Source organism: Prionailurus bengalensis, chromosome D4, assembly GCF_016509475.1.
Source record: "Prionailurus bengalensis isolate Pbe53 chromosome D4, Fcat_Pben_1.1_paternal_pri, whole genome shotgun sequence".
Taxonomy (NCBI): Eukaryota; Metazoa; Chordata; class Mammalia; order Carnivora; family Felidae; genus Prionailurus; species Prionailurus bengalensis.
In genome coordinates this window covers 18,221,012-18,243,352 of record NC_057359.1, presented here as the reverse complement: position 1 = coordinate 18,243,352, position 22,341 = coordinate 18,221,012, and the positions used below count along the sequence as shown (strand labels likewise).

The 22,341-nt window shown below is 43.7% G+C and overlaps 1 protein-coding gene across 8 annotated transcripts in view; it reads left to right on the top strand.

The window, feature by feature from the left end:
• The window catches only part of PRUNE2 (prune homolog 2 with BCH domain), a 275,547-nt gene extending 255,747 nt beyond the window's left edge, over positions 1-19,800 (top strand). For 3 of the 8 annotated variants that reach the window (XM_043566303.1, XM_043566310.1, XM_043566305.1), the window contains 4 exons: positions 3,854-3,952; positions 7,781-7,819; positions 12,196-12,243; positions 16,572-19,800. In XM_043566303.1, the coding sequence (XP_043422238.1) occupies positions 3,854-3,952; positions 7,781-7,819; positions 12,196-12,243; positions 16,572-16,602 (217 nt within the window). In that variant the 3' untranslated portion in view covers positions 16,603-19,800. Of the gene's footprint in view, positions 1-3,853; positions 3,953-7,199; positions 7,236-7,780; positions 7,820-12,195; positions 12,244-16,571 lie in introns of all 8 variants that reach the window. The other 5 variants (XM_043566304.1, XM_043566306.1, XM_043566307.1 and 2 more) reach the window with 4 other exon arrangements.
• The last annotated feature ends 2,541 nt before the right edge of the window (positions 19,801-22,341 follow it).

The window sequence follows — 22,341 nt, the reverse complement described above, 5'->3', positions numbered from 1 at the left end:
TCAGTAGGTGGAGTATGTGACTCTTGATCTCAGGGTTGTAAGTTCAAGCCCCACAGTGGATACAAAGATTACTTAAAAATAGAATCTTTTAAAAGTTTTTCTTTTCAAATTTAATAGCTAAGATAAGTAAATGTTAGTTATCATATTCACTCGCTGATATTTGTTGGATCATTTGGGTGTTATAAAACAAATAAGTTTCTTGGTAAATAACAAAACTTTGTCACTGTAAGAATACTGAGAAGTAATTACAACTCAACATCATTTGTCGAAGGGAGTTTCAAGATGGTAAGTACAACAACAGTAACAAAATGATAGCAAAGAGTATTGTGGTAAATTATAGAAACTCATGGCTTACATTTACTGAGTATGTACAGGCAGTATTTCATTTAATTGCAATGTGAGTCCTCTGAAGGAGGTACTGTTTACTGTTTCCCTCATGCAGGAAACATCCCTGAGGTTCAGTGAAGTCAATTAAGTTGTCTAATGCAAAAACCAGCAAACGCCTTTCTGTAAAAGATCAGACAGTAAATACTTTAGGTTATGTGGACCATCCGGTCTCAGTCACATCTGCTCAATTCTGCCATTATAGGTCCAAAACAGTCAATAGACACTATGTAGGTAAGTAGGTGTGGCTGTCTTCGAATCAAACTTGATATGTGAACACTGAAATTGAACTTCTTAAAAATGTTTTCATATCACAAAATATTCTTGGTGTCAGATTCTTTTTTTTTTTTTAATTTTTTTTTCAACGTTTTTTATTTATTTTGGGGACAGAGAGAGACAGAGCATGAACGGGGGAGGGGCAGAGAGAGAGGGAGACACAGAATCGGAAACAGGCTCCAGGCTCTGAGCCATCAGCCCAGAGCCCGACGCGGGGCTCGAACTCACGGACCGCGAGATCGTGACCTGGCTGAAGTCGGACGCTTAACCGACTGCGCCACCCAGGCGCCCCGTGATTCTTTTCAAATATTAAAAAAAAAAAATGTAAAAACAATCCTTAGCTGGAGGACTGTAAAACAAAAACAAAAACAAAACAAAAACAAAAAAACCCAAAACAGCTAACAAGCTGGCTTTGGAGCATAGGCTATAGTTTGCCAACCCCAGGTCTAATGTAAAATAGCCAGTAAGTGATAGACTCAGACTTTGAACCCAGTGGTCTGCCTAATTGTAGAGAAAACACATTTCAAGTACTTAAATATTATAGCCTACAGTCTCATCATGTGAGACCCTCCCTCTTTAAAGATCCCCCTCTGAATCAGTCTATATCAGTGTAACCAATTTTTAGACCTGAAAAAAGAGGTCACTAACATGTATTATAGGTCCTTTTGCTGCTGAAGGAGAACACCTATGATAGAGGTGGATGGGAAATTCATTTATTTTTTTTAATGAATTGTCTGTGGCAAGTGCTGGGTTAGGTGGAGATTGAGAGGCACGGCAGCTGCCATAGACAAGTCAGCAATTGAAACGGAGGGTATAGCTGAAGCAAAATGGGGGTGATAACACGGTGAGGGTGAATTGGGGGTGACAGGTAGAGAGTAAAGGCTGAGAGCCTGCGTCAAGAGAGGTGTTCCAGAAGAACGAGCCTTCAAGGTGAGTTTTGAAGAACCGATGTGATGGACTAGCTGAAGCCAGGTGGAAACAGCGGGTCCAAACACACCAAGAAAGGGACAACATGACATGTTCAGAGAACTGTACATTCTAGTGAACGTAACCGTGGAGCTGGATGGAGGGTTCCCCTTCCACCCACTCTATCTTTTATCAAAACCTGAATTTAGCTCAGGAAGTCCAGGGGAAGGAAGAGGTAGTGTGTGTCCATCCAAGGCTTCTCAGGACGACTAGAAGTGACTCTGTGGAGACACAAGTCATTCACCGCCAGTGGCCCAGGGTCAGATTGCAAGTAAAATGTGAAAGATAACCGTACAGAGAGATGACCCCGCAAAGCCTTCCTTCTAGAATGCACAGCAGTTGAACAGAAGGCAGTACAATTGGCAGACGGCTCGGCATGATCTCTAGCCTGGAGGGGTCTTTTTCTCGGAAACCATTTCAGAAAGTTCGGTGCTTGATCAAGTTCCCTTTCAAGTGGAATGATACATTTTAAAAAGCAGATTGCAATTACACCAATAATACACAAATGCTTTCTCCTTATGAAACATCCAACCATTACCGATAAGACTAAGTTCTTCCTTCAACAACGGCCAGTTTCTGTTCGGAACTCCTTTCCCCAGAGGCACATTCCTTGATCAGTTGCAATAGTATTTTTTCATGTTGTCTTATATCCATCTACACACATCTAACATGATAACGTGTAGATGAAAGCTGTTTGTAATTCAGATCCAGTTACTGGAATATGGTTTTGGTCCATCTGGACTGAACGCGCTATCTAAAACTTAAAAAAAGAAAAAAAACTAAAAAAACAAACAAACAATTAAGCTAAAATATTAAGAGAAAAATGAGTTTATACATACTTTAAGAAGCTAATGTTTTATTTTTGAGACAGCACAAGCAGGGGAGGGGCAGGGAGAAGGGAACAGAGGATCTGAAGTGGGCTGTGTGCTGACAACAGTGAGCCCAGTGTGGGGCTTGAACTCATGAATCTCAAGATCATGACCTGAACCAAAACCGGACACCCAACCAGCTGAGCCACCCAGGTGTCCCATGTATACTTGCAAAATTGATCAACCTCGGGGTGCCTGGATGGCTCAGTCATTTAAGCATCTGACCCTTGGTTTGGGCTCAGGTCATGATCTCCGTTTATGAGTTAGAGCCCCCTGTTGGACTGTGTGCTGATATCACTGAGCCTGCTTGGGATTCTCTCTCTCCCTCTCTCTCTGCCCCTCCCCTGTCTGCCTTCTCTCTCTCTCTCCCTCTGTCTGTCTGTCTCTCTCTCTCTCTCACACACACACACACACACACACACACATGAAATAAACAAACGTGCAAAAACATGAAATAGATCAACCTTGGAAGAGTCTGAAAGAATTAATGACAAGATTTTTATTTAAGAACAAAGAAACAAGCAAACAAAGCCAAATGAACCATAAACCAATGAATGTGGAGAGTGGCAGAAACCTCTGAGAGGCCATGTGATGTGCGGTCAAGAGTGTAGACCCGAGGGGGGTGGGAGAATAGGTGATGGGGATTAAGGAGGGCACGTGTGATGAGCACCAGGGGATGCATGGAAGTGTGGAAGCCCTATATTGGACACCTGAAACGAATATGACACTGTTAACTAACTGGAATTAAAAGAAAAAAACTTACAAAAAATAAGAGTATAGACGGGTCAGACTGCTCTGGTTGGAATCCAGGCTCTACCATATACCTGAGGTGAAACCTTAGGCAAATACGTAACTCTCTGTATGTCGAGTTTCCTTATCTTTAAAAAAAAAAAAAGAAGAAGAAGAAGAAGAAGAATTAGAGGTATCTGGGTGGCTCAGTCAGTTAAGCGTCTGACTCTTGACCTCGGCTAAGGTCAGGATCTCGCAGTTCGTGAGCTTGAGCCCCAGGTGGGGCTGTGCACTGACAGCGTGAAGCCTGCTTGGGATTTTTTTCCTCTCTCCTCCTCCCAGCCCCTCCCCAAGTTTTAAAGGAGCACTCGGAACATCTTTTAAAACAAAAAGAGAATAATAATAACAAGCCTACCTCACTAGGCGTAAGAAGAAATAAGCGAGTCGATACATATAAACCTCTTAAAACAGTATCTGGCATGTTGCGACTACTCGGATGTGTAGCCTTTCTTCTTAGTAAGTGCGGGGGGCCAACGTGTTAACTTTTTCAGGATTTTCAAGAAGAGGCAACACACTTAGAAGGGATGAAGTGGACACTAATGATATCTTTTCTGTCTCTTTTCTTTCAGCTCAAAATTCAGCAGTAAAATTAAGTATGTCAATAGTTTATCAGAACTCAGTGGGCTGATCCCAATGGACTGCATCCATATTCCAGAAAGCATCATCAAGTAAGTCGTGATGGTTTCCAAGATTCGGTAAGAAATTCTGCATGTTTGGAGGGGATTGGAAAACAACTCACTTCTGGAATACTGGGGAAATGTCGTGAATTCTATTTAAAATAAATACTGAGTGTTTTCCAATCAATAGATATTTTTTTTTCCGAATACCCATAGAGACCTGTTCTTTCAGATTCTCTTTCACATAATCTTCCCTTGGGGTTATCGATCATTGCTCATGTCACCTTAAATTTTGCTCCCATTTTGCAAAGCATAGATTTAAGATGAATCAGTGCACCTGCTGCCTGTGTCTCCCTCTCTCGCAGACACAACAGGGTCTGAGCACAGCTTTGCCTTCTTTATTGCCTTACGGAAAGTAATTTACCTGCCCGGCCCTAGGAAAAGGGGGAAAAAATAAACTATCTTTTCTCTGTTTTCTTCTAAATCCCTTTTCTTCACGGGTCCCTTCAGGTGAAAGGTAAGGCAGAGTGGTAGGTGGCGTGGGTAGGGATGATTCCCCTTCCTCAGGGTAATGCAATTAGCAGCCCGTGAGGAAACAGCATGGAGACTGAAGGGCGCTGGATCGTGCTGTAAAAATAATGAGAATAACAGTTAACACCGGCTGCTTGGAGCGGAGACTTAAAAGTACGGATGCCGAGGAGGGAACTCTCCTGTTTGGTTCACTGTTGCAAAGAACCGTTGCTCTCTGTGGGTTGCGCTTTTCTTCCTCTGTGTCTGATTCACTCATTTTATTTTTTTTTTTATTTGATTGAAAATGGGAGGCCTTTAAGCTTTAGCTCGAAGAAAACAGACAAGACAGACAAGGATAGCCTATCTTCCTCCATAAGATGGATAGCAAAGTAGACTTCGCAATTTGCACTTCCAAAAAAGAGTCCTTTTACTAAAAAGAAAAAAAAAAAAGGCGGGGGGCAGGGGTGGGCAAAGAAGCTGGAAAGAAAAGACTTGCATTTATTTCGGGGCAATACCGTATCAGGCATTAGAAGTGCTCTACGTATGTAGTGTTTAATCCCCATCGTAAACCCCCAAGTACAGGGAAGGGAAGCCAACAACGAAGAAAAGCTACTTAGGTCAAGCATAAGTAGGAGCAAGGAAGAGATGGAACTAGAATTCAGACCCAGGTCAGCCTGGCAGCAGAATTCTCACACCCTTTTCTAGCAGTTTCCTTCACCTCCCTTAAAGTATTGGAAGTCCTAGCTCAGGAGTAGATGCGTTTGGTTTTCCTTCTCTTGATAGGAGGTGAACACGGGATAATGATTTGGCTTAGAACTGCCCGTTGGCTTAGCCGAATCAAGCAGTGTTCGTGTGATCCCAACAGCGGCTTTGACCCTCTTTAGCTTATAGGACTCTCACCCCCTGCTTACCTCATAGCTCAATCCTTTTACCTCAAAAAGGAGCAGCCCCACCTCTAAGCTCCACTCCTACGGTCTGTAAAGTCACTGGAGTACCCACCTCCTGTAGGGCTGTCTCCCTTTGCGAAAGATGACCAGGACATTATCTCTTCAAGTGGAAATGAGCACTGGCCACTTTCTAGCTAAATAGGGCAATGCCTCCATGGTGTGGCAGTTGGAGATAGAGAAGAGAATGGGTTTTGGAGGCTTAATAATAGATTTGAACCTTCCTGCCAGCCCCTGATATCGAGCTGGGGCGCGTGGGTGGCTCAGTCAGTTAAGCATCTGACTTGGGCTCAGGTCAGGATCTCGTTGGTGGGTTCCAGCCCCACATCAAGCTGTCTGCTGTCAGTGCATAGCCCACTTCGGGTCCTCTGTCTGTCTGTCTCTCTCTCAGAAATAAGTAAACGTTAAAAAAAACCTCTCCGTGCCTCAGTGCAGCATCCAGAAAATGGGGAAGGGGCAATTCATAGAAAGGCCCTAAGGATTGGGTGAAAATGTGCATAATGCATCCAAGAGCCTTCCCATCAAGAGCTGGCAATCCAGAATGTTATTTATTATAATCAGGTTGCTTTTAGAGACTCATTATCTGATAGGAAAGTTTAAATGAGAAGTTAAACATGCCCAAGGCACTTTTCATTCATTGACACCCATCAGTTTTCAATGACTCCATTTGCGAGAAGTTTCTTAAGGAGAAAAGGGCTCCATTTGGGAAGATTTTCTTCTGGAGGGAGAAATTTACAACCATCCCTGTCCTCCCCGTGTGTCCATGTTTTTGTCCCGTCTTCCGCCGTCCATCTTCTCTGGATGTCCTTTTTGCCCCCTCTGTTCCTGGCCCGCATTGTCTCCTTTTCATGTTATGCCATTTTCAAAATGAGAGAAGCCATGAGCCTATTACTGAATACCATTCGGAGAATCTAATCTCGGCCAGTCCCAAGACCAGTATTCAGCTAGGCTGGAGCCTGTCATCAAAGGACTTAAATGAAAGAAAAAGTTGCCCAATCTGAAATTAGATTTATAATTGTTGATGACAGTATATTCTTGTTATTTGTGGCAATCATGTTCTTCTAGAACCCTAAACGGCGAACCGTTGTTCCTAGGAGGAATACAGGGCTAAGTTCCTGCAAACACCTGGTTAATTTCCATTAACCAATTAACATAGAACCTTGTTGTGTGTTTCTGTGTAAAAATGGCTGATTTGATATATGTTGACTCACTAACATTGAATTCACGGCCAAGAGCACCATAGCCCCTGCCCAAGCAAAGCTTCTCTAATGCACAGATGCTCTCCAGAAGGCACATCACAGCCTTCTTGTGCTTAGGAATGCCAGACAGCGCCTCAACACTCTGCTTGGGGGCATTTTAAATGGCGAAATTACCAATTAAAAGCACAAGAACAGGGAAAACATGGCACTAAATAGACAGCACCTGTTGGCAGCCTGAGACTGAGCTAAAACGAGAAGGCAGAGCCTTGTTTTGTTGGGCCTCGACTGGGAATGTGCACATCAGGTGGCTCAAATTTTTTGCCACTAATAAAAGTAGTGAGTCGCCATAAAGGCGCCACAGGTATTGACGTGGGGGGGGGGGGTCAGAAACAAAATGCAAGCAGGAGGCAAATTTGCAAACAATGCAAAGAACCTGCAAATAACAGGACTGGCTGAAGCTAATCATGAATTCTAACTCCTCGATTATATCCCATGAAAATACGTTTTTCTCCAAAAAGGCACTTTGATTCTTTCAGGGGGGCAGGCTTTTTCTCTCACGTTCTGTCCGTTCTTTAACACATGTACCTGTCATTTTCTCCGTCTGTTGGCTCATCTTGCTCATTGCATTCATTTTTATCCCGTAAGGTACGATGAAGAGAGATCTTATAAGAGAAGTGTGAGGTAAAATCTCCTGATCTGCAATTCACGCTGGACCCGCTGTGTGTGTGCACCTGTGTCTTAGACTCGTGGGTGACCTCAACATGCTACCAGAGCAAGAGGTCATTCTATCCGTCCCTTGTTGCATACCATTCCTGGTCTTTGTCTTGTGTGTAAAGCTGTTGAGGTCAGCCTGATTTGCAACTGAAACCCACTAAGCCAGATTCACCCTTGAGCTGGCCCAGGCTGCAAGCTGTCTCTAACTATACGCAACAGACCGGTGTGGACGTTTTCAGCTTTACTCCGCCAGCATGTTTCTGCTCTCCTGGCAACTTGTGTTATCTACCTACCTTTATGAAGGAATTTGCAAAGTAAACGTGCAGAAACACCAAATGGGAGGAAACGGCACCATATCTAATCGAAGGAGCGTGTCTCAGTGCTCCAAAGGATGGTTTTTAAAGGCACATGTGCTCCACTTATGTTTGGCTCTGCTTTGCTGAGTGACTCTCTCACGCTGTGCTTGCTTCTTTTCTGTTTCTTTTCCACACCGATAATTTTTGCTCATGCAGACTGGATGAAGAACTGAGGGAAGCATCAGAAGCAGCTAAGTAAGACTTGGTTTTCGTTCGGCAGCTGGCGTGATGTTGGCTTGCGTTTCAGGAATGAATCGGGAGAAGCCGCATGCCTGGCGTTTTATTTTTGCATCCTGATGATGATGCTGCACTTTAAAGGGTCCCCTTTGTCCCACATTAGATGCAATGTCTAATAGTCTTACTACAATCTGTTTTCCCCTGTGATCTTGGTTACCTTAAGGAACGCATTTGTTACTGGTTTTTTTGGTGGTGGGGGGGGTTGTTTGTTTGTTTTTTTAATGTACATGTAATTTTAGGCACCCCTAAAGGAACACATCACAGGCACCATCACATATAATATATCCAGATCGTTGTTAGATAGTTTGAGGCCACAAAAGCTCATTCATTCATCCTAATAGAGAGAAACGATGACAAGTCGAAATTTGGACTATGGAACCAATTTCGTGACTTTCCAAGTTTTTTTAAGCCCCTTATTTAGTGACTTGGAAATACTGCTCAACTAAATAGCTTCAGAGCTACTTGGATGAATAGGAAAAGGATCATTACTCACTATTGTTAAAGTATACCTTTTGAAAAGGCAAAATCTTAACTTTAATACAACTATGAAATGATACCTGCCGATGATTTTACTCAACTAATTATTTAATGACAGACCCAGTAAAGTGTAAAAAACCAGTTCAAAGGACGCTCGCAACGCTAGATTTCTGTAGGTGATTTATAAAGGACTGTTAGGATAAGATTATTGGTTTAGATGCAAAATGGATCAACATCCAACAGGGCAATAAACTGTAAATTAGGATTATCTTTTCCACTGGATTGAAATTATTAGCATCTCTGTCCCCCAAAGAGTTGTAAAATAGCTCGTCAACAGAAAGTCAACTCAGCATTGCTTTCAAAGAACATCCCGGTAATTTCCTTTTATTCCCAAGTTCAAAAAATTTTTTCTGACACTTTATGTCAAATGCAGACAAGTACTATTTGGAATGTTTACTATATTAAGGCTTTTCCATTTCAAATATTGCCTACACCATTAATATTTATAACTAGTTCTCATTTTAACAGTGCAAAAGCAGAAACCTGGGCAATGTCCAAACAGCTACAAATTCTGAATAAATACGTTTTGGTTTTTTTTTTTTTTTCTGTATAGATGTAAATGCCAATTCCTCATGAGTACAATCCATTGAGCTATTTTTTTTTTTCCTACAGCACATTTTTATCGTAGGTGCTATGTAGAATTATTTGCCCACAGTGTGGATCTTTTGGGTAAAAATTCGAGGATGAGGGGCACCTGGCTGGCTCAGTCGGAAGAGCATGCAACGCTTCATTTCAGGGTCATGAGTTCAAGCCCCACATTGGGCATAGAACTTAAAAAAAAGAAAAAGATTAATTAAAATTTGAGGAAAGATTTTTGCCTTAGAAATGTCAGCATAGTTTAGTGTTATAAGATTCCTATGCTGTGTTGGTTTTCTTTCAAGATAATGGACACCCATGTAGACTAACAGTACTCAGAAGTCTTTACATTTCTACTCTAACAGAATCTTCTCAGTCGCTAACTCAACTGTTACAAACCCGAAGTTGGGAAAGGAAGATGTTAGGAACCAAGGAACCAGATGTGGGCGTGAAGTGCCCTGTTAGCTTTTATCTGTACTCGGCTTACATTGTGTCATGAGATTCCCCGGAGACAGAAAGAGCAATGAATTTGTTTCAGATTCTTTTTTTTTTTTTTTGGATGATAATATCCTTATGAAATTAAGGAGGTGTTTTCAAGACAACAGATGGAGGGGAGGGAAATCAATAACTTTCCAGCCAAACCCGTTATAGAGTCATATTGCCATATTCTTTCATTATCTCCATTAAAACCTTGCCTTTTTCCATAGAATTTCCCACTCCACCCCCATCCATATTTCTACTTTTCCTGTTTAGCTACCATAATGAAACAGTTATCATTTGGGGTTTATTGTGTGGCTTTCTCTTTTTTTTTTCTCTCTGATCATTCCTTCTCTTCCCTACGCCCACAGACTCTCTCCCTCGGTATCTAACTAGCCTCAGGTGGTCCTGAGATGTCTTGATCTCCTTGCTGAAGGAAGGACCCAGCCATATCTAATACAGAATAGATGCTCAGGAAATTTCTGCTGCATAAATTGACAAATGTGCCTAAGATTAAGTTCATCCCTGTAGAGCAGTGATTCTCAGGCTTTGCTGTGCATCAGAATCACCAGGTGCACTGGTTCAAACACGGTATCCTGGGACTCACCCCAGAGTTTGATTCAGCAGGCCTGAGAATCCGGAATTCTAACACGTTCCAGTAATGCTGATGTTGCCTGGCCCAGGACCGTGCTCTGAGAATCACCACTTTAAAATAAATGCCTGAGTAGAAATAACTAGATTTGTCTTAGGAGTCTATGCTCTTGCTTTGGATTCAGTGGGTAATCTGCCTGTCTCAATTCCCCTCCAACTGATCCTCCTTCTTTTGATGGTGACATTACACGTGTGAGGAATTGAAAGATATTGGCACATTTGAAAAAGTAATAAGAATTTCACTGTCGGCCCCACAGAGGATTGAAATGCCTCTGAATCCTACCATTTTAGCCCACTAACTACATCTCCTTAACTATCTTTCAGCCTCTGGAGTGACTCCCAAATCCTTGGACAGACGGTATATGAGGATTTGGGGCCCAGAAAACTTGGTCACTGCAGATGTGTGGTTTAGTTCTAGAAGCCAGATAACCCAGGTTCTTTCTATTAACAGACACACGCTGACTTTCCACGTGACCTTTATTAGAAAGCTTCGGGCTGGTTCTAACCAAAGCAAACATATACCTTGTCATGGAACAGAATCTATCTGTTGCTTTGGTTTCTTTTCAAATGTTCACCTTCTCCCCACACACACGGCCTCTTCGTTGACTTTCTTCAGCCTGTCTTCTGTTTTCCTTAAAACTTGGCATCTATACAGGAAAGAAAATAGTTTCAAAGGACTAATTGTATAGAGAGAGCCATTCTTATTTTAAAGAATCCATCCGCTGCCTTTGGAGGGACAGTATTAAATGGATTGCAAATTGCTGTTTTCGCGGGAAGGATCGCGCAAAGTTTAAAAAAACCGAAAAGCTAGATTCGGAAGAGCGCCTTTTCTTGACTCCGCTCCAGCTTTGCTAGGTCTTTCTGGCATACTGTCAACCCCTGCCTGACGGCCCTTGTTCACTCAAGTTGCCAAAATCCTCTGTAAAAATACCTGACCACCAGTGAGAACGGTGGAGGGAAGAAGCCCTCTGCCCTTCCCAGGGAGATCGCCGTCTACCGTCTCAACAAAATGCCCGCCGTTAGGAACTGAACCTCTCGTGTTCGAGCAGATACATTAGCTTGTGAAATTATTCACATTTACAAAAGGAACTCTCATTTAAAAAGATTGCAGAATCTCTATGGGGCGCCTGGGTGGCTAAAGTCGGTTAGCTCAGGTCATGATCTCACGGTTTCGTGGGTTCAAGCCCCACGTTGGACTCTGTGCTGACAGAGCCTGGAGCCTGCTGTGGATTCTGTGTTTCTCTCTGTCCCTCCCCCGCTCAGGCTCTGGCTCTCTCTGTCTCTCAAAAAAAAAAAAAAAAAAAAAGTTTAAAAAGATTGTAGAATCTCTTTAGTCTTCGCCGATAATAAAATATAAGAGGAGAGAAAGTACAAGTTGAAATTGATCAAAATTAATATAAAGTACATTTGAAATTTGCTAACAGGAATTCTGCCAATATGGAATATCAAAAGCGGCTAATATTACACCAAAAGCATGAACACATTCATACATTGTAACAAAACTATTATTTCGTTATCTTATATGGCTACATTTTTTTTCTTTCTGGACACATTCAGTGCGGGTTAATCTTAGGATTCACTTATAGTACTGGAACACAGCTCAGCTGTATTGTGTAAGTGTCCCAGTATTTTTCTATAACGAAGCTGACATTGGCATTTTTTTGTTAGTGTCTAGGAAAATCCTCATTCTACAAACTGAAAGTTAACTGTGTTCATGTGCACATAAAAATGGGGCTGCTTGAGAGGGACTGTCCATTGTGTATAAAGTACATTATTTGGGTTACAAATAAAAATTTGCAATATCATGATCTCCGAATAAGATAGATGGAAAAGTCAGGAAATAATAACAAGAACAGAAGAGACCCCTGGAGTTGTTTGGAATTTTCCATCTCCCTTTTATGTTTCTCAATCATGGGCAATTAGTAAGTTTCAAAACCGGTGGTAAAAGAATCAGGTGTAGATTTGTTCGCCTTACCAGTGAGACCCACATCACACAGTTTAAAATACCCGAGAGTGTTGTGCCTACAAAGTGGTAACAGTGGAGAAAATGTTTACTTGCTTCCTTTTTTTTTTTTTTTTTTCCTTGCACTCAGAACTAGCTGCCTTTACAATGATCCAGAAATGTCTTCTATGGAGAAGGAGTAAGAACTCACCATCAATAACAGCTATGTGGTTACTTGTAGTATTGTATGGCTGGGCTCTGAAAAAAAAAAAATGCATCAAGGACTGGGTAAACTCTGTTTAGATGTTCAGCTTTCATGTTCTCTGTTTCTCAAATCAGAAACTTAAAGAGAAGTGTGCCGGCTTCGCACTGTCTATTTCACGATCACTATTACATTCCTTAAGGACAGCTGAAGTCTATTTGGCATTCTGTTTTCCAATCCAAAAACGAGCAGAAAAATGAATATTAGAGCCAGATGTTAAGAGCATTTGGGCAACTCTGCTTTCGAAGTTACTTCATCTATTTTCATTAGTGAAAGTTGGGACTTCCATTTGAACTTCACATCTTAGTGGATGGGGGAGAAAAGGGTCCTTGTTTTGAAAATTCCAAGAGGCAACAGAGTCTGGATGGGACTTTAGGAATGATCTAGTCCATCTGACCTCATCCTGTGACAAATAGAAATCACACACCTAGTGAAGGCTCACCATGTGCCAGGTTCTATGGGAAAAGCCTCATGCACATTATCTGAGTTTTATCCTCAGAATAATCCCACGAGGTACATGTTGCAAGTATGGAAAGAGTGGCATAGAGAGATTGTCTGACCGGTCCAATGTTTTATAGCGGTAAAAATGTCCCAGGGCTGGGCTTTGATTCTGCATGCAGACCCAGTGGTTCTGAAATCAGAGATGGTCATAATTCTGGAATGGGCGTGCAGCCCCTGATCTAACTTTGGTTAGACCAGAAAAGGACACACTTAGGTGCTTCAGAGAACGGAGTTGACTATTGGCCAAGTCCCTTTCAGGGAATGAAGTGTGGCCGCCAACGTGCTCTCAGAGGGAACCCGGCGATCCTGTTAAGGGCTCCTCATCTGATCTGAGCTGTGGCGAATTTAACACTGCCCTTCCCAGGAACCCAGGAGGGACAGAGATCGGATTTGCATGTCTCAGCTATTGTCACGTTTTGTTCTCTTTGGACCTCCTTTCCCTCAAGGTCCAAAGCCAGGATGGAAAAACCATAATGCCACAGCTGGGTAGCCGCCACCTTGACCTTGTAGTTTAAAGTTGGTGGACAAAAACCCCAGAGAGAAGGTCCCCACTAAGGAGGAAAGAACAAACGTTGTAAGGAGACCTTTGAATTCACACAGCTATTTTTCAGGAGGTGACGCGTGCCCCGCCTCTTTGAGATGAAGACAGTTGCTTCAAGCACATTGCCGAGCAAACATTCCGCAGGGCAAAGAGGAGTCCATTCTTTGCGCAAATTTTCCCCTCTGCAAAACAGCGCCCCCTACGGCAGAGTCCCGGGCCTGCAGTTAACGAGCAGCGGGGCGTGACTGTCACTCACTGGCCTATGGCTGCCACATCTGCGGGCTTACCCACTCCTTTGCCTGTCCTGTTGGGCTCCTTGTCTGTACGGAGGGGCTGATCGGGTTGGGGAGAGGGCAAACAAGAGGGCACTGCTCCTTGTTTGGGTTCATTCCAGGGCTGGGCGTGGGGGAGGGAGGCTGCTACCAAGGTTGACGTTCCTTCCCTTAGAACATATTCTTCTCCACGCTTCCGTCTTCTTCAGCCCGGCCTTTCCCAGGCACGTGATCTCAGCGCAAAGGATGAGATCCAAGCCGAGGGCCCAGAGTGGCCAAGGAGTTCTTAGGCTGACCTCTAGCCCTGGCTTTCTGGCTTTCGTTAGTATCCGAATAAGGGGCTTTATTTACCTTTTTTCTGGCTCCTGCCTGGAAGCATTTTACACCTTCCGTAGCTAGTATCGAATGGAGAACCTGAAGAAGGAGCAAAGGCTGTTTTTCAACGTTTATTTATTTTTGGGGGGGACAGAGAGAGACAGAGCATGAACGGGGGAGGGGCAGAGAGAGAGGGAGACACAGAATCAGAAACAGGCTCCAGGCTCCGAGCCATCAGCCCGGAGCCCGACGCGGGGCTCGAACTCACGGACCTCGAGATCGTGACCTGGCTGAAGTCGGAGCTTATCCGACTGCGCCACCCAGGCGCCCCTCAAAGGCTGTTTTTCAAGGAGCTCAGGCAAGCCAAGAATGAATTGAAATGAAATGTGCCCCTCTCCTTTTCCTTAGAGAAAGAAAGGAAAGTGATGCCCCCCCCACCCCCCTCTTCCTATATAAAACACAAGAGTTTATTCGTCACTAAACAATATTCTCAGGTATTTTGTAAGGAAACTCATTTAACATATGCGAGAAGCCGAAATGGCCTAGGGTAAAATTATCAGAAGGTTTCTCGAGGGAAAGCTGGTTAGAGAAAACCAAGCCCCTCTGCCCAAAGGTCAGGAATAATCCTTTTGTATTTCAGTTCTGATTAAAAGTAAGTTGTTTGTTTGTTTTCTTTTTTCCCCCGAAAAAGCATACTGTTTTCAAACGTATCCCCAGATGCTTGTCTCCTTCACTTCCAAGCTTGGACTTTATTTGTTCATTCATGTCCTAAGACTTGCATATGCTTTTAAAATATTTTTACATAAATAAATAGTGTATCTGATCCAGGGGAGGTGGTACTTACTAGGGGAGACTTTAATTAGTAGCACTGGTGGTCACTTTACTGTCCCCGCAAGATAACTGTTGTCTCAAAAATTAAACTTCAGTGGGGTTTCCTGTATTTATTTAAGAATCATCCACTTTTGACTCTCTCTTCTTCAATAAACCACATAAATAGGTTTCCATGTTTCCGCTTTTTGTTTACCAAAAGCTGAAGGGAAAAATGAAGCCCTAGAAAGTTTACCAAAAAGTCAGTATGGGGGCGCCTGGCTGATTCAGTTGGTGAAGAGTGCTACTCTTGATCTCGGGGTTGTGAGTTCAAGCCCCACGTTGGGTGTAGAGATTACTTAAAAATAAAATCTTTTGGGGCGCCTGGGTGGCTCGGTCGGTTAAGCGTCCGACTTCGGCTCAGGTCATGGTCTCACGGTTCGTGGGTTCGAGCCTCGCGTCGGGCTCTGTGCTGACAGCTCAGAGCCTGGAGCCTACTTCCGATTCTGTGTCTCCCTCTCTCTGTCTCTGCCCCTCCCTGGATCACCCTCTGTCTCTGTCTCTCGAAATATTAAAACAAAAAAATTAATAAAAATAAATCTTTAAAAAAGTATGAAAAATGAGGTGCTTCAGAACGGGCATCCTGGTGTAAGGGGTTTTGTTTGATCGTTTTTTCAGATTTTTATCAGGGTTCATTTAAAAAAGATCCTGAGGTACTCACAACTGAAAACACTTGAGACTTAATCCTTAGCAAGCCTCGAGAGAGAGAGACAGGATTGATCTATTTCACGGATACAGAAATGGAAAGTTAGGCAAGGCAGGTGACTGGCCCAAAGCCCCAAGCTAGTAAGTGGCAGAATTGAGCGAATGTGAAAGGAAAGCTTTCTTTACTCCTGTAAACTCGATGGGCAGGCACACGGGTTACCAATGGCTTTATTTGCAAAGCTGCTCCAAGGATCCCCCACCCGCCCCCAGCTGCTGCACATCCCACAAGCAAACCACAGTGTGCGGAGGGTGGGGCCGGGAGGGCAGGTCTCACTGAAATCCACAGATGCCTCCCAAATGGCCTTTTTCAAACAGTGTTTTCAATTTGTTCCTGGCTGACATTCTTCTTTTGAACATACAGACCGGAACTCTCTGGTCAGATGGGTGTCAGAAAGTTGTGCTAGGTTCAGTAAGAGGCAGAAGAGAGAAACCAGTGGAGCGGGGAGGTTTGGCAATTCTTTTCTAGGTAGTTTTGGGAACCCACTAGACCTTAAGAACAACCTTGTCTTAGGTTATAAGAATCCATCGCGTTCAGGTGGACTGACCCCTGTCATGCAAATTCTTGGACTCTCGCAACTCTTGTGGGTTCCTTTGGGAGAGGGGGGTAGTTTTTCTATTTCATTGTTGCCTTGTATGTGGCATTTATCAGATTACTGATTTCAGGCAGATCATGTATTCGCCCCACAAGGGAAGGTCATTGACTAGAAACAGGTAGCCCCCTCCTTCCCAAAATGCAACAGGGTTCCTTAATCTACTTCAGCAAAGAGCCCTCACACCCGTCTTTTGCCTCCCTAGGTCATTTTGAGAGGCGTAAAATGCTTCCAGAAACAGTTCCGTAAAAATAAAGAAAAATTCCACATTTTAGAGAAAGCCTTGGTCATGAGGGACGGTTGGGTTTTACTGGGTTTTTTTCTAGCATAAGAAACTTGCATGAGCTCTTTTCAGTAAGTCCTTGGAGGAAAAAAAAAAAAAAAAAAGCAAAGCACACACCACTCCCAGCGATCACCAAATGCTTCCTATTCAATTTCTAGTGTTTCTCATTGTGTTCTTCCTTTTTTTCTAAGTATTGACCTGAAGCTGAAAGGAAAGCCCTAGTCCCGCCCGGCTGGAAGAAAAGGATGTTCTGCTTCGTGATTCTGCTGAAACATACCCACCTGGAAGAGACAGGGCGGATGGTACTTTTTTTTTTTTTTTCCACTTTGCACTACCTGGTGCCATTCTAAATTTCTAAGGGGAAACACAGTAAGGGAACTTTGTTTACTCTTCACGTGTTTTATGAAATTGCGTGTCCTTTTCCTATTTTGCCAATTACGTGCCTCGAAGATTTCGGTTGAACCTTAGCAAGAAAATAGGACCTTCCGTCTCCATATTTGCTTACCCCTTGGTGCCGTGATATCTCCTCTCTTAGACTGGTGTTGACCAGTGAGATACCCTCGGTCCGCTGTTCGTCGCGAGTGGATTTGTTGGCCATAGATTAGCGGGATTTCTCCTTGGTGACCATTTCAGGTTTAAAACACAGGGGGCTCGACTCTCCCTAGGCAAGTTACCTTCCTGTAGCTCTGCTTTTCAAACCCTAAGCTTGCTGGGCATGTTGGAAAGCAGACCCCGGTGGAAAGCTGTCATCGGCCATGTGCCCGCTTGGTTCTTGTCCACGTGAATCCTCTCTTAGGTCTCAAAGGGAAGCCAGACTTTCTCATTCACCTCAGATTTATTTTGGTTCTCAAATTGGGTATCATGTTGTCTGTGAGTGGTCTCCTTAAAAATCGTTATTCCTCCAATGAATGTTGGAAATTCATTACCCGGCCACGCTCAGCTATCTAAATGTCTCTCTCAAAAAGTAGCCTGCTTTACATCACTTTAATCTGGTCACTTCAGTCACCTCCCTTTAATCGCATTTCATTTAACTTGAATATGACCGTGTACTATCATTTGCAAAATTTCTCTGTGGAGTCTTCGCATGCCCTTTCAAAGGCCACACGTGGCCTCGAATCCGTGGGCCTCCACGGGTGGCCAGACTTAGCATGCCGCCTGTTTTCACGTGGCCTTCCTGTGAAGGATGGCTTTCCCATTTGGGCTGAAAAAAAAAAAAGGCTGTTGTTGTTTTAAATATTTCGTGACACCTGAAAAATCATTCACATTTCAGTACCCATAAATGTCTTACTGAAACATGGCCACACAAATTTGTTTACAGACTCTCTGTGGCTGCTTTTGCACTACAGCAGCAGAGATGAACAGTTGTTCACAGACCACGTGGCCTACAAAGCCTAAAATATTTACTGTGTCTGTGGAACAAGGTTACTGGGCCGTGTCTGCTCCTGCTCACCTCTTCTTCACCGCCCCCCTCCCGCCTCCCCCGCATTTGGATTTGGATATGAGTTTCTTCAGCAGAATGTATAAATAAGCCTGCAAACTAATTTATTCTTTAAAAAGAAAATGTTGGCCTCCGGAGTCCGTAAAATAAATGGCCTGCTGAGAAAAGACGGGGAGTCCCGGCCACAAAAGCATGGCTCACGGTATGTTTACGTGACTCAAAGTGAAGCCCGCTGAGAAGGCTTTGGGCTATTTACAGGTGTTGCCAAGGTCCTGCCCTTACTCTGGGAACCATTGTCATTCTCTGGTATCACCCGTCACTAGTAAGCTAGCAACACTAAGAATGGAGTGGAGAGCGGGGTTCCACCACAGACTTAGGGTGATAACCGCATCCAGGAGAGCTGTCTGGGGCGCCCTGAGCCCCGGATCTCATGAGCTTTGAAACACTTGGAGGTAGACATCTTTGTACAGGTGACCGAATTTTGCTGACCTCCTTCGCTTCGTGACCTCTCCCACCCACCTTCCAGACATGTTCTCATACACACGGGTCAGCTCTCTTTCCTCCATGAGCCATAGTTCACTGAGTTCCCCCCTCTGTGTCCCTCTCAGCTGAGCGTCTTGTCCAACTGTGTTCTCTTGGGTCACCTCCCTCCTAACCTCTGTCCTGTCCAATAGAAAAACCCTAGCACATGCCCTGTCTCTGAGGCCAGCTCCACTTTTGGAAGCCCAAATTAGGCCTCTCCCAGAGCTTAGTGTTGACATAAGTCCGGTGACCTAATATTCGGTTGGTTCACCCATTGACCACTGTGGCTCTGGCACAGTTATTAACAATGCTCCCTTTTGCTCAGCCGTGGTCCCGTTTTGGAAGACGAATTACGTGGTACCCCCCGCCCCAGCCACAGGAAGGAATGAAGAAATCAGTGTTGTGTTTAGTGGTGCAAGCCTAGGGATAGAGCCAACCACACACAGCAAGAATTTCACCAGTCACGTTTCCCTTGAGCTTGTCTGGCCCGTTCATGGAAAACTACTCAGGTGGTGTTCTGTCTGAGGCGTCCCCTTCCCCCCTGGAAATTATGACCATCGTCCGCAGTCACTGATTTTGTTTGGGCTGATCTATGGGCTGCATAGCCATTCTGATAGGCATCTGCTATTTTATTATCTTAAGACCATTTAATTGCACGTGCTAGAGAAAAGCCACTATGTAAATTCAATCCAAGTAAATAGAATTCTAGAAGAATCCTGAAAAAAGAAAACCATCATCCCTAAGCAGATAGGTAGACAGATGTAAACATTCACATCAGTAGCTATCTAGCCCTTGCATTCTAAGCGTTCTTGCTTTGGTTCTGACTTCTGGGAACTGTTTTATACTTTTCCTGTCACTTTGTAGTTTAGGGAACCAAAGGGTCCCAGGGCAGAAGTATTGTTCTCCCAAAGTGGCACTACTCTTTGCTTAGTTCCCTGATTAAGAAAGAGAACATAAATCTGCACTGAAGTTTCTGTCAAGGAGTGAGAAAGTTTGTGTCGTGGCAATGAATAGCTGGTTGCGGAAGAAAATCCTGAGGTTCCCGTTGAAGCCATACAATGTTTTATGGGGTTACCTTCTAAGATACACTCCGACATGTGTGAGGAAGTCACTACTCTAAGCTTTGGGGTTGGTAAAATCTCATTTTAAGTATTTGGTTTTGGTACTACGTTTGCAACTGCTCTAATCACACTGCCTCAGTAGTTCGCTCCCTTAGAAACATTTAGATGTGCACAAATTAATCTTTTATATATTTGAAAGTTTTTCTACCATGTATTGGATTGCTCAGAATAAAGTATCTATTAGACTTTGTTTTGGTAAATAACCAAATGATGTCTCCCTAAATAGCGTGGATCAATAATATAAAGATGTAACAACACCATATAAAAAAAAAAAAAATATATATATATATATATAGCCTCTCTGTATAATTCAGAAATAAAAATTGATTCCACAAGTTACGGACTTTCTTTTTCTCTGTTTGTCGAGAATCTTTCTCTAGCTTCACTTGTGCAGAAGGCTTCTGTGGCTATCTGTAGCCCAGCCCTTGGCACTCATTCTGGCTTTCTGGTCACCCAAATAGATTCCCTTTTCATTGTTTTGCCTTCCATGCCTCCAGGACAAAACCTTTCAAAACGTGTTGTTTAGCCTCTGGGGAAGCAGTGTCCCCCATTGGAGGCGTCTCCATGTTTCACAGTTACTTGATTTTTGAAAAAAAATGTTTTTAATGTGACAGTTACTTGATTTTTGTCAACTTCTCCTTTCTCTGCCCTTTGCCTTTAACACCAAAATGCATTAATGGCATTTTCCTTTTAGTTTGGGGTCCCCCTCCCACTTACACTTTTACAGCCTTGAGGCAAAACCAGACTTGGGAATTAACCACTGTGCTTAAAAAAGAGAGAGAGAGAGAGAGAGAGAATGTAATAAGCAAATCTGTGCCTCTCCGAAAGTGGTGGGAGTAATCAAATGAGAAGCTGTTCAACAGAAAGTGAGACCTTGCATGTTCTCATGATCTATGACTGAGTCCTCGTGGGTATTGTCCTCTGCCCAAAGAAGGTAAGGAGGACAGGAGAAGACTGAGAAGTGATTATGGTCAAATGAAGTTCATGATACTGCAACGTAAACTGTTCCGTGCATTCTCCCGCCTTTCCCTACTGTGGTGGTGGGAACTGGGGGCAGGCTAGGAGTCCAGCACTGGGGGAGAAGATGGGTAGAATGTGGTAGAAACACCCAGTGGCAGATTATACAGCTGTTAGAAGTAACCGACTAGGGGAGCCTGGCTGGCTTAGTCGGTAGAGCATGTGACTCTTGATCTCTGGGTTGTGAGTTCAAGCCCTGCGTTGGGTATAGAGATTGCTTAAAAAGATAACTTTGGTTTTGTTTTTTAAACATTCATTTTTGAAGGAGGGAGAGAGAGAGCATGTGTGAGAGAGAGAGAGCAGGGGAGGGGCAGAAAGAAACAGAGAGACAGAATCTGAAACGGGCTCCAGGCTCTGAGCTGTCCGCACAGAGCCTGACACAGGATCCGAAGTCAAGAACCACGAGATCATGACCCGTGCCAAAGTTGGACGCTTAACCGACTAAACCACCCAGGTGCCCCTTAAAAAGAAAATCTTAAAAAAAAAAAAGGCAACAAACTACACATTCATAAGAGCATCACTTACAGGGTAGAGTGGAAAAGAAAAACTCGATAAAACTTCGGGTCATTTATGTAATGTCTAAACCTATACACGGAGACACCAATGCTCCATATTACACAAAATCCATGCATATATAAGGGTTTAGCACACTCATTAGTTACAGGAAGGGGCAGGAGTAGGGATCCAGGATGAAACTGGGAGCCAATTGGAAAAACCACAATCAAAAAGAACATGGGTTGAAGTTGAATGAAAATAAAGATCTGTTCCACTTTCGGCCATAGATCCTAGAAAAGCTGTGTCCGGGCACTCCGCGTCTCCCAAAGGGCTGTTTCCTCCGCAGCTTCTGTCGTTGTGTCCTTTCTCTGTGTTGGCAGCATTGGTGGGCGGCATCTTGCAAAAAGCCACCCTGGGTTCCGTTCACCCAGGACAGTCACGAAGGGTTTAATTAAGCTGGAGCTTTTTCGTCGTACATACCGGACTTCACGCTGCTGTGGGCTCCCCAGAGCACAGAGATTGCTTTATGAGGCTCCTTTTCCTCTAGAGGTGCACTCACATTCAGGCAAAATAGCTCCCTTTGACCAGGAAAAATTACCGCTTTTCGATACATGACCATTTGAATGATAACTTAGATGGCAGACACTAATCACTTAGCCCCTGGAAGAGGCTTGGACCCTCGATGCTTGATCATACCCTCCTTATAAAAGCCTCCCTCCTTAGATTGGTGAACTTCCTGTTTCCCCTGTAGCCACCATCGCCACAAAACAAATTCTGGTCGATTCTCCTTATTTGAGGTAGTCCTGTCCTATAAAGTCACCGAGAAGAACGCTGAATTAGCAAATGCTGACCTCGCTGGTGGTCAGTTACAGGGTTAGGTTCCTGTAAGCCTCTGATCACGTGGTTTCCATGAACTGATCGGTACGTAACACATAACCTGTTTAATGTGTGTTTCTGTTTGAATACACTTTAACAACAACAAGTATTGTTGATTCATTAACACTGGACTCACTGTCAACAGCCTGAATATAACTCACGCCTGGATGAAGCTTATCTTGCACATAAATTTTCTCCATAAGGAGAAACTCGTGTTTAGGAACACTAGCTCTTCTGCTCACTGCTTGGGGACCATTTTCAACAGTGAAATCCGCAGGACGCCTGGGCGGCTCAGTTGGTTAAGCGTCCAACTTCAGTCCGGGTCGTGATCTCACGGTTCATGGGTTCGGGCTCCATGCTGACAGCTCAGAGCCTGGAGCCTGCTTCAGATTCTGTGTCTCCCTCTCTCTGTCCCTCCCCCACTTGGGTGCATTCTCTCTCTCTCTTTCTCAAAAATAATTTTTAAAAACATGTAAAAATTTTTTTTAAACA